The 12,232-nt window shown below is 46.4% G+C and overlaps 1 protein-coding gene across 1 annotated transcript; it reads right to left on the minus strand.

The window, feature by feature from the left end:
* Nucleotides 1–4,290: 4,290 nt before the first annotated feature.
* ZNF692 (zinc finger protein 692) lies at nucleotides 4,291–11,781 on the minus strand (the record flags this gene model as incomplete). The annotated part of the gene is made up of 9 exons (XM_009999470.1): nucleotides 4,291–4,660; nucleotides 5,480–5,579; nucleotides 5,953–6,067; nucleotides 6,535–6,613; nucleotides 7,059–7,115; nucleotides 10,025–10,153; nucleotides 10,625–10,759; nucleotides 10,928–10,970; nucleotides 11,614–11,781. Coding segments are annotated over 9 exons (1,196 nt in total), but the record flags the coding sequence as incomplete, so codon positions are not given.
* Nucleotides 11,782–12,232: the final 451 nt, after the last annotated feature.

Raw genomic sequence — 12,232 nt, forward strand, 5'->3', positions numbered from 1 at the left:
CCCCCCCCAAAATAGTCACCTTAAACTGCCCCCCCCCACTTTGGAAAAGGGCCCAATCCTGGTTAGTGCTAAAAGCAACAAAAATTCCCAACCCCCCCATCCACAGATTGAGGTCAAAAAAAGGGGGAAAAGGACATTTTATTATTTAATTATCTATATTTAATTAACTGGGGGGGGGGGGGTTTGTGACCCCCCCAAAAAAAACCTCTGGAGCTGTTTTAGGAAGAGCTGAAATGTCCTCAAAAATGGCTTTATTTTGTATTTTGGGGGGAGGTTTTGGGGTTGTAGGAAACCCTGGAGGGGGGAAGTTTTGGTGGGGATGGAGGAAGAGGAGGAGGAAGAGGAGGAGGAAGAGGAAGAAGGGGGGGGTGAGGGGGGAAGCCATTTTGTAGGTGTGACCCCCCCACGTGTGCTCATCCCCTCGTGTGTCGTTTCCCTCTTGATTTTCTTTTTTCCTGTTGAGTGGGGAAATCAATAAAAGAAACACAAACAAACACCCCCAAAAAACCCTCCAAAAAACCCCAAAATTGGATGTACTTTTTGTTTTTAACTTGGGGAAAAATCAACTCTTGGGTGAGGGGGGGGGGAGGGAATTTAAGAGGTTAAATCAACCAAAATGGCCGCCCAGGAATGACCCAGATCCTTGGGAAAATATTAATTAACATGTATTTTAATTAACTTGATTGAAATTTCCTCCACTTGGTTTAAACCTCAAGTGATTAATGAGAATTTAAATTTCTTTTCCATCTTCTAGAACCTTTAAATTTCACTTTCTTGACATTTCCAATGATTTAAAATGGAAATTATTTCAATTTAGGTTTTATTTTATTTATTTTAAAAGAAAATAATTTCTCTATTTTGAATTTTATGTTGAATTTGAGGTGATTCTTTACATTTATTTAAACTTATTTACATCTAAATATATTTAAATTGAAGATTTACAAATTGAAGTTGAATTTAAATTGGATTTAAGTTGAATTTAAATTGGATTTAAGTTGAATTTAAATTGGATTTAAGTTGAATTCAATTTGGATTTAGGTTTAGGTTGAGCTTAAGTTGAATTTAAGTTGAATTTAAGTTATCAAATTTAAATTTATTTACATTTCTTTAATTTAAAATGTATTCTGAGAGTAACTTAATTGACTCAAATAATTAAATTTAATTCCAACTGATTAAATTACAATTACCTGTATTTATCTAAATTTCAAATTTGAAATTTTATCTCTATTTCAATTTATTTAAATGTATTTTGATCAAAATGAATTGGAAGTGAAATTTTATGTGAATATAAAATTGAATTTTAAACTATTTAGGTTTAAATTGAATTTTACTGAAGTTTATGTTAATTTTAAATCCTTTAAACCCATTTGAATTGATTCAAATCTAGAGTCACTTGTCTGAATCTAGTTTATTTGCCTTAAATTTGAGTTTAAGTTGCTTAAATTCCAATTTTAAGTATGATTTGATGTAGATTTAAAGGTTTAATTTTTTAATTATTTGCTTAGATTTATTTAACTTGAATTTATTCCAATTAATTTATTTAAACATCCCCCAAAAAAGCCACTTTCTGGAGGTTTAGAGCCCTCCCCACCCTTTCCTTATGTCTAGAAATTTATTTTTTTACCCTTTTAGGCAAAAATCAAGGCAACATGGCAGAAAATTCCATGAAAATCATAAAAATCAGGGGAAAAAATGAAATAAATCTTAAAAAATCAACCCTGGGAGAGACAGAAAAAGGGACAAAAATCGAGTTGGGAGGGGGGGTGTTTGGGCCTTGCATGGTAAAAAAGAGCATCAAACCTTTATTTTGGGGTGAAAAAGCCCCTTTTTGGGGGTGGGTGGATTTGAGGGGCTTGGGAATTGATTTATTTTCCCAAGAAAACTTATTAAAAAGCTCATTATATTTAATTAAAGCTCTGATTTATTAATTAAACCCCCATTTCTGAGGGGGAAATCCCTCGGGCCTTCCCACTCAGCCTTGATTTCCTGCCCTAAATCCTATTTTTTTTACCCTTTATCCTCAATATTTCACCTTAATAATTTAAATATTAAATAATTAAAAGATTTCACCTCCAACCTGGGCCTTGAGGCAGAAAAAATCTACTTGAAAATCTCCTTTTTTTAACCCATTTTCCACAGAAATTCTGGTGTGGGAAGTGGGGGGGAAATGAGGGGGAAAAGTGGGAGGAAATGAGGGAAAAGTGGGGAAAAATGGGGAAAAGTGGGGGAAAATGAGGGAAAAGTGGGGAAAATGAGGGAAAAGTGGGGAAAAAGAAGGGAAAAGTGGGGGAAAATGAGGGAAATGGGGGGGAAAATGAGGGAAATGGGAGGAAAAATGAGGGAAATGGGGGGAAAAATGAGGGAAAAATGGGAAAAATAAAATGGGGGGAAAAATGAGGGAAATGGGGGGAAAAATGAGGGAAAAATGGGAAAAATAAAATGGGGGGAAAAATGAGGGAAATGGGGGGAAAAATGAGGGAAAAATGGGAAAAATAAAATGGGGGGAAAAATGAGGGAAATGGGGGGAAAAATGAGGGAAAAATGGGAAAAATAAAATGGGGGGAAAAATGAGGGAAATGGGGGGAAAAATGAGGGAAAAATGGGAAAAATAAAATGGGGGGAAAAATGAGGGAAATGGGGGGAAAAATGAGGGAAAAATGGGAAAAATAAAATGGGGGGAAAAATGAGGGAAATGGGGGGAAAAATGAGGGGAAAATGGGAAAAATAAACAAAATGGGGGGAAAAATGAGGGAAATGGGGGGAAAAATGAGGGAAATGGGGGGAAAATGAGGGAAAAATGGGGGAAAAATGGGAAAAATAAACAAAATGGGGGGGAAAATGAGGGAAAAGTGGGGGGGAAATGAGGGAAAAGTGGGGAAACCCCCACTTTTACCCATAAAAATGTGTCTTTATTGAAGACTTTGGCAACTTCCTGTTCCTCTGGGAACTCTTCCTTCGCGTGACGGGCGATTTTGGCGGGAAAACAGGATTTCCCCTCAGGTTTTCCTGTTCCTTGGGAGCTTTTGGCACCTGGACACACCTTGGAAGGTCCATCATGGTTCCACTTCCCCCCCATCTTGTTTCCTGCTCCTTCCTTTGGCCAAAAACTGGTGGGATGAAGTTTAGGAACCACCATCATCCATCACCTTCCCTCCCGGGTCGTCAACGGGAGGTGGAACCTTCTCCACTTCACCCCCCAAGTTGTCCACAAGTCCTGGCATCTCCAGAGCTTCCCCAACCAACCCTCCAGGCTCTTCCTGGAAGTTGGGAGATGAAGATGGAGCCACCTGAGGTGGCCCCAGCTCATTTTGGGAAGGTCCTTGGGGAATTTCGGGGTGACTTTTGCTCTTGTGGGCCGTGACGTTGTCTTTCTTCTCAAACTTCTTGCCACAGAGGTCACAGGAGAACTGGTAGGAGGACTCAGCATCGTGTTTTTTCATGTGCCAGTTGAGGGAGGCTTTTTGGCGACAGGTGAAGCCACAAATCTCACATCTAGGAGATAAAATGAGGTAAAATCAGTCCAAAATCAGAGTACCGGCCCCACCTCATCTTGGTGGGGCAGTTTGAGGTGGGAGTTGGGCAAAACCAACACTGAAGGGGCTTCAAAACACCCTCCAGGTTTGAGTCCCAACTCGTGGAGCTTCTCCAAACCCTGCTCAGCTCCACCAGGGGCAAAAAAACCCACTTTTTGGGCAAAAAAATGGAAAATCAAGAACTTTGAGACCTCTGGTTCCTCCATGAAGCTCAACTTGGGTTGAGAAGGTGATGGAGGAGAAACTTGAGGTCAACTGGAGGGAGCCAGGACTAGGAAGTCCCAACTCATGGAGCTTCTCCAAACCCTGCTCAGCTCCACCAGGGGCTGAAAAACCACATGAGGGAAATGGGGGGAAAAATGAGGGAAATGGGGGGAAAAATGAGGGAAATGGGGGGAAAAATGAGGGAAATGGGGGGAAAATGAGGGAAAAATGGGGGAAAAATGGGAAAAATAAACAAAATGGGGGGGAAAATGAGGGAAAAGTGGGGGGGAAATGAGGGAAAAGTGGGGAAACCCCCACTTTTACCCATAAAAATGTGTCTTTATTGAAGACTTTGGCAACTTCCTGTTCCTCTGGGAACTCTTCCTTCGCGTGACGGGCGATTTTGGCGGGAAAACAGGATTTCCCCTCAGGTTTTCCTGTTCCTTGGGAGCTTTTGGCACCTGGACACACCTTGGAAGGTCCATCATGGTTCCACTTCCCCCCCATCTTGTTTCCTGCTCCTTCCTTTGGCCAAAAACTGGTGGGATGAAGTTTAGGAACCACCATCATCCATCACCTTCCCTCCCGGGTCGTCAACGGGAGGTGGAACCTTCTCCACTTCACCCCCCAAGTTGTCCACAAGTCCTGGCATCTCCAGAGCTTCCCCTACCAACCCTCCAGGCTCTTCCTGGAAGTTGGGAGATGAAGATGGAGCCACCTGAGGTGGCCCCAGCTCATTTTGGGAAGGTCCTTGGGGAATTTCGGGGTGACTTTTGCTCTTGTGGGCCGTGACGTTGTCTTTCTTCTCAAACTTCTTGCCACAGAGGTCACAGGAGAACTGGTAGGAGGACTCAGCATCGTGTTTTTTCATGTGCCAGTTGAGGGAGGCTTTTTGGCGACAGGTGAAGCCACAAATCTCACATCTAGGAGATAAAATGAGGTAAAATCAGTCCAAAATGAGAGAACCGGCCCCACCTCATCTTGGTGGGGCAGTTTGAGGTGGGAGTTGGGCAAAACCAACACTGAAGGGGCTTCAAAACACCCTCCAGGTTTGAGTCCCAACTCGTGGAGCTTCTCCAAACCCTGCTCAGCTCCACCAGGGGCTGAAAAACCACTTTTTGGGCCAAAAAAGTAGAAAATCAAGAACTTTTAAGACCCTTGGTTCCCCTCAGAAGATAAATTTAGGTTGAGAAGGTGCAGGGGCAAAAAAACCCACTTTTTGGGCAAAAAAATGGAAAATCAAGAACTTTGAGACCTCTGGTTCCTCCATGAAGCTCAACTTGGGTTGAGGTGATGGAGGAGAAACTTGAGCTCAACTGGAGGGCTTTGGTGGAGCCAGGACTAGGAAGTCCCAACTCATGAAGCTTCTCCAAACCCTGCTCAGCTCCACCAGGGGCTGAAAAACCACTTTTTTGGGGAAAAAAAGTAGAAAATCAAGAACTTGGAGGCCCCTGGTTCCTCCATGAAGCTCAACTTGGGTTGAGAAGGTGATGGAGGAGAAACTTGAGGTCAACTGGAGGGAGCCAGGACTAGGAAGTCCCAACTCATGGAGCTTCTCCAAACCCTGCTCAGCTCCACCAGGGGCTGAAAAACCACTTTTTGGGCCAAAAAAGTAGAAAATCAAGAACTTTTAAGACCCCTGGTTCCCCTCAGAAGATAAATTTAGGTTGAGAAAGCGATGGAGGAGAAACTTGAGGTCAACTGGAGAGTCACTGGAGGGCTCTGGTGGAACTGGGACTTACTGGAGGGGCTTCTCCCCCGTGTGGATCCTCCTGTGGATGATCAAGTTGCTGCTGGTGCGGAAGGATCGGGCGCAGAACTCACAGATATAGTCCCTCTTGTCTGGTGGGGCAGAAGAAAGAAGGTTGAGAAGTTGGTCCAACCTAGAAGAGCAGTCGAGGACCTTCCAGGATGGATGTTTGAGGGGGTTCTGGGATGGATTTTGGGGGGGGTTTCAGGTTTTTGAGGAGCTGGATGGATCCTCAGCACCAAAATGGAGATGGTGAAGGAGAAATGGGTGGGGTGGCATCTACCAAGGTTGGACCCATGGATGGTGAGGATGTGGGGATAGTCACCTGTTGGCCAGGAGAGGTGGAACCAGCTCAGAAGAGGTGGTTTAGGGAGGTGTGTGTTGATCTAGAGGGGTTTGTGGCCACCCTGAGGACTTTGTGGCCACCTTGAGGACCTTGTGGCCACCCCGAGGTGGAGAACTCACCACTGTGAAGTTTCTCATGCTCCTTGAGGTGCTTCTTGAAGTTGAAGGACTTGCCACAGGTGGGTTCTGAGCAGGTGAAGGTCTTTTGGTGGACATGCTGGTACTTCTTGTGGTGCTGAGGGTGAAGAAGGAGGAGTTTTGAGAGGATGTTGGGAGAAGCTGCACTTGGGAGGAGGTCAAAGGACACTTCAGAGTGACCTCAGGGCCACCAAGAAGCTGCTGGACAATTGGGGCCAACAAGTCCTGGCTTTGGAGAGCTACAAGGGAGGTTTAGGTTGCCCAATTCCATCTCAAGATGGGTCTGATGGGTCCCCAAGACTCATGGTGGGTCAACAGAAGCTTCTGATGGGTCCCCAAGACTCGTAGTGGGTCAACAAAAGCTCCTGGTGGGTCCCCAAGACTCGTGGTGGGTCAACAAAAGCTTCTGCTGGGTCCCCAAGACTCGTGGTGGGTCAACAAAAGCTTCTGCTGGGTCCCCAAGACCTCTGGTGTCTCCAGAAGAACTTGGATGCCCCTGGCCCACCTCCCCAGGGTGTGAAATGTGACTGGAAGCCCATGGGTTGCCCCCTCCCCAACCCTCACGTTCAGGTACTGGAGGTTGGAGAAGATCTTGCCGCAGCCTTCGAAGTCGCACAGGAGGATCTCGCGCTTCGCCGCCTTCCTGGAGAAGAAGGTTGGAAGAAACCAAACCCATCAGCAGGAGGAGACCCAAAAAGGACATGGTTTTGGGGTTTACCACCCCATTTAAGGTCTTCCTCAACCATCTTCTCTCTTCCCCACCCACCAAAACCACCAGTTCAGGCCATAAAGCATTGGAGGAACCTCCAACAAGAGCAACCAAGGCTGTTCCACCACCTTCTCATGCAGCAAATCAAACCATCAGCAGGAGGAGACCCAAAAAGGACATGGTTTTGGGATCCACCACCCCATTTAAGGTCTTCTTCAACTATCTCCTCTCTTTCCCACCCATCAAAACCTCCACTTAAGTCCATAAAGCCCTTGAGGAACCTCCAATGATGTCCCACCACAAAAAGGCTCAAGCTGCACCTCAGCATCTTCTTCAGGGGGTTTGGGACATGGTGGCTCTTCCCCATCCCCAGAGGTACCTGATCCTCTTGGGTCCAATCTGGGCCACGTCCTCGTCCCGTGGTTGCCTCTCAGAGCTGCAACAGGAAGAAGAAACAACTTGAGTCAAGATCTTGTTCCACAATCCAAGACCTTGGTCCTCAATCCAAGACCTTGGTCTTCAATCCAAGACCTTTGTCCCCAGATCAAGACCTTGGTCCCCAAACCAAGACCTTGGTCCTCAATCCAAGACCTTTGTCCCCAGATCAAGATCTTGGTCCCCAAACCAAGATCTTGGTCCTCAAACCAAGACCTTGGTCCTCAATCTTGGTCCCCAAATGAAGACCTTGGTCCCCAAATGAAGACCTTGGTCCTCAATCCAAGACCTTGGTCCCCACACCAAGACTTTGGTCCCCAATCTTGGTCTCCAAACCAAGCCCTTGGTCCCCAGTCCAAGCCCTTGGTCCTCAATATTGATCCCCAAATGAAGACCTTGGTCCCCAAACCAAGACCTCCTCCTCCAACCTCAACCATGGGTTCCCACCAAACCCCCACGATGAAAAACCACCTTCTGGGCAACCATTTTGATTTCATCCATTTTGGGGGGAGACATTTGGGGACATTTCCCCCTTCCTGGGGGAGCAGGAAACGACGTTTTCAACAAAAGGACCTTCCAGACACCCCAAAAATAGGGAAAAAAATCTCTTCTTTATTAATTCTCATCCAAATATTTCACATCATTTTGAGGACATTGAAGAACATGGGTTGGATCAACGAAAGGTTGAGCTGGAATTTCTTCAAAACTTCAGCTGGTTTGGGTGGATTTCCTGAAATTGAAGAAAAAAGAGGTGAAAAAAAGGCAGAAATGATTAAAAGAACAGAAAATTAGGGCAAATTTGACCTCAGGATGAAATAAAAATAGAAGATGGACCTTTTATTTGTGGCCCAAAGGTCTTAAAAATCAAGTTACCTTTTGGGTGGAGAAGATGGAGGCACCAACAACTGGTCAAGTCAACTTGTCTCTTCATTTTTCCAGCTGCTGTGACCAAAAAATGGAGGAAATTGAATCAAAATGGGTTTTTTTTCACTAAGTTCTGGTTGAAAAAGGGCTTAAAATTGGGGGTGGGGCTTTTAAGGAGAGTGTGAAAAGGTCCAAAACTCAACTGGTTGGCCAAGAAAGTCAAGAGGTGTGTTCATCAGCCCCTTCCAATGGTCGTTGGGGGCATCTTGAAGGATTTTGGGGGGGGTGAAGATGAGGATTTTGGAAGGAGAACCCCAAAAATGGGGGAAAATCCCATTTTTGAATGAATTTTTGGCTTCAAGGACTATGAAGATCTAAATCTAGATCTTCTGTGGGGTCAACATGTGGTTGGGTTGGAAGGGACCTTGAAGATCGTTTAATTCCAACCCAAAGATGGAATTTAATTGGAATTTGGAGATCCTGGTTGACCCCCAAGAGCTCCATGTGGGTCAAGGAAGAGAAAAAGTCCATCTTGACCATATTTTCCTTACCTGGAGTTGGGATTTTTGACTCATCCAAGGATCTTCCAAGAAGTTCCAGAGCTGTGAGGAGATAAAAAAAAGGTGTTGAGAACCCCCCCCTAAAAAAGGGATCTTGTGAGAAGAAAAGGAATCAAAACCTTCATGGAGCAGCACGTTCCTTACCTGGGGAATTGTGGGAATTTTTTTGGTAGGACATTTGATGGCAAGATGTGGAATTTTGTGGTCGTTCCGATGGAAAATGGGGGTTTAACACCCTCAGGAGAGGTGAAAGTGGCAGAAGATCCTTCAAGATGGAAGAAGATCCTTCAAAAGTGGAAGAGGATCCATCAAAAGTGGAAGAGGATCCATCAAAAGTGGAAGAGGATCCATCACAACGTGGGTAAATCCTTCAAAAGTGGAAGAGGATCCATGAAAAACGGAAGAAGATCCTTCAAAAGTGGAAGAAGATTCTTCAAAAGTGGAAGAAGATCCTTCAAAAGTGGAAGAAGATCCTTCAAAAGTGGAAGAAGATCCTTCAAAATGTGGGTCAATCCTTCAAAAGTGGAAGAAGATCCATCAAAAGTGGAAGAGGATCCATCACAACGTGGGTAAATCCTTCAAAAGTGGAAGAGGATCCATGAAAAACGGAAGAAGATCCTTCAAAAGTGGAAGAAGATCCTTCAAAATGTGGGTAAATCCTTCAAAAGTGGAAGATGATCCTTCAAAAGTGGAAGAGGATCCTTCCAAATGGAAGAAGATCCTTCAAAATGTGGGTAAATCCTTCAAAAGTAGAAGAGGATCGATCAAAAGTGGAAGACCTTTCAAAAAAGGAAAAAGATCCTTCAAAAATGGAAGAAGATCCTTCAAGATGTGGGTAAATCCTTTCAAAATGGAAAAAGATCCTTCAAAAGTGGAAGAAGATCCTTCCAGAAGTGACTTTTGAGGCCAGGTGGGTGGGAAGGAACAATTCAAACTCAACTTCCAGCCCCCAAACAGGAGGTGGTGAATTGAATTGGTTAATTACGTTGTCGGGGTCGTTCCTTGGCCAACACTTGAGGTTGATTTGAGGTCCCTCCGTGGGTTTGAGCTGCTGGACAATGTATCTGCTGATCCATTCAACCTCCTGATGCTTTGATGTCCACCATGGGGGTGGTCCAAGGGGTCTTCTCCACCCCTCTGGGGACAATCCTGGTCCCAGCAGGTCCCCAACCACCCAGGACCAACTCATTAAGTTGCCCCATAACAAGACCCACGTGTCACACCCCCCTTCTGTGAGCTCCACCACCCAACAAAACCAAGCAGCTCTTGTCCCATGGACAATGTCACCACGAAGAGATGGATCAACCCCTCTTGGGGACACTCTTGGACCTGCCCAGAGCTCAGGGCTTGGACTTTCTGATGGTTGGGTGGTTTCCAGCTGGTTTCTCAACAGCAGCATCTCCAACGTTGCCCCAAAAGGCTCCTTTAAGTGGCCAGTGGGAGAGATGATTGTCCCAGGATGTCCATCCCATGGTTGGTGACTCACCTGACTTGACCAACCATGTCCTCTGAGGGGCTGGAGCTGGTCAAGTTTGGTTCAAGTGGAGGTTGCTCCTCCTTGATGGGTTTCTTCCTGGTCTTGGTCTGGTTTGGCCGACGTGGTGGGTCCGAGTCACTGGAGGAGAACAGGGACAGGCAAGATGATTGAGATGGTTGGACATTGGTTGGATGTGACATGATTAGATGTCCTAGGACATCAGTTGGATGTGGTTGGATGTGGTAGGACATTGGTTGGACATGACTGATGGGGTAGGACATGATTAGATGTCCTAGGACATCAGTTGGATGTGGTAGGACATCAGTTGGATGTGGTAGGACATCAACTGGCCATGGTTCAACATGGCCAGGACAGTGGTTGGCCATCAGTCGGCCATGGCTGGATGTGGTAGGACATTAGTTGGACATGACTGATGTGGTAGGACATGATTAGATGACCTAGGACATCAGTTGGCCATGGCTGGATGTGGTAGGACATTGGTTGGATGTGGCTTGAGACCCTCCCAGTGCAACACCCATCTGGACTAGGAGCCTCTGGTGTGGTTCCCAGTCCAGGGGCTCCTCCCCAGAAGCTCCAGGTGCTCCTCACCTGTCCAGAGATGGGTGGTAGTTCTCATCCCTCAGATCATCAGTGTAGGTGAGGTCATCTCCAAAGTCCTCCTCTTCCTCCTCCTCTTCTTGGGCTTCAACCCCCTGCTCCAACTTCTCCTCCAGGATGGAGGTGCTGCAGGAACCCAACAAAGTCAAGTTGGGGGGGGGGGTTATCATGGAAGATCTCCCATCAAAACCTTGGAGAAGCTGAAGGGATGAGGTGGATGGGTCCAACCTTGACCTTCAGCTCTGGAGAACCCAGTGAGACACCAGGGGAAGACACAGACATGGCACCACTCACCTCTCCTGGTCTTCTGTGGTGGGTCCCATCTCCACGTGGGGAGCTGCAAGGAGACAAGAGGAGCTGTGGCCAACTTAGCTCTACTGGTAGAAGCTCAACTTCTTCTCAAGGAGCTACAAAAAGAGTCTCATCAAGTCTGGATAAGGGAGAAGATCCAAAACTCTTGGAAAACACCAAGAGCTGGATCTCCTTGAGTCTTCTGAAGTGACCTTGAGGTGCTTCCATCTTTGCTTGGATGGAAAAAGGTCTGGGCTTGTTTTGTGGTGGCAACAAGGTTGGTGGGAGATTCCTCCACCTCCTCCTCCAGCAAAGCCCCCAGAGAATTTGGTGGCACCAAATCTGGAGCAAAAGGGGTTGGAGGAAGATCTGAACCTGGTGGGAAGGTGGTCAGAGTGCCCCTGGGACTGGGAGAAGATGGGGAATCGAGGCAGATGAGGGTGGAGGAGCAGAAGATGTGGTGAAGAAGACAAGGAGGAGCTCACCTGTGCTGCCACCACCACCTGGTTCTTCTCCTTGGTCCCCACCCCCTATGGGTGATGAAGCTTCTCCCTCTGCCTCAGTTTCCCCCTTCCTGGCTTCGTTGGCCAAACGGAGCGAGCGCCGGCGGCCGCTGATGGACGAGGAACACCCCAAGTTCTGCCCTTCAAGGTGGTGACCACTTGGGTGGGGACAATCCCAGGGGACACCCCAGGAGAAGCTGTGCCCAGCCACGCATTCCCACACCAGTTGGGTCCCATTGCCCGGGTTTGGGGACTTCACATCAGGGACAAAACCACATTCTTGGCCATGACCATGGGACAAAACCACCAGGCGTTGCAGGGCGGCTGCGTGGAGGACCTTGGGTTCAGGTTCTCCTGAGGGAAACACCAAAAAAACCCCAAGGAAATGGGGGAAAAGAAACAGAAATGGGTCAAAACCTTCCAAGGTTGAGTTGATGATGGTTCTTCATCAACAGGAGGTGGTGGGAACATCTCCAAGGGCTTCCATCCAACTTGGCCTGAGATCTCATCTTCTCTTGGGGTTCCACCAAGAGAAGAGGTTGCAATCCCCCAAAAATTCAAATTACCCCCCCAAAAAAGACACCAGGGACCAATTTCCTCATTATAACGATGCCAAAATTTCAAGTAGTTCCCAAAAACCTTAAATATTGCCCCAAAACCTCCAGTAATTCCCCCAAAAACCCAATATTTCCCCCTCCCAAAAAAACACTGATGGTTGTGACCAACCCCATAAAGCTCTTTTTTGACCCAAATCGATGGGATCTGAGGTGGATTTGGGGGGATCTGAGGTGGGTTTGGGGGGATT

This window comes from Chaetura pelagica, unplaced genomic scaffold, assembly GCF_000747805.2.
Source record: "Chaetura pelagica isolate M959 unplaced genomic scaffold, ChaPel_1.0 scaffold876, whole genome shotgun sequence".
In the NCBI taxonomy this organism is placed as follows: domain Eukaryota; kingdom Metazoa; phylum Chordata; class Aves; order Apodiformes; family Apodidae; genus Chaetura; species Chaetura pelagica.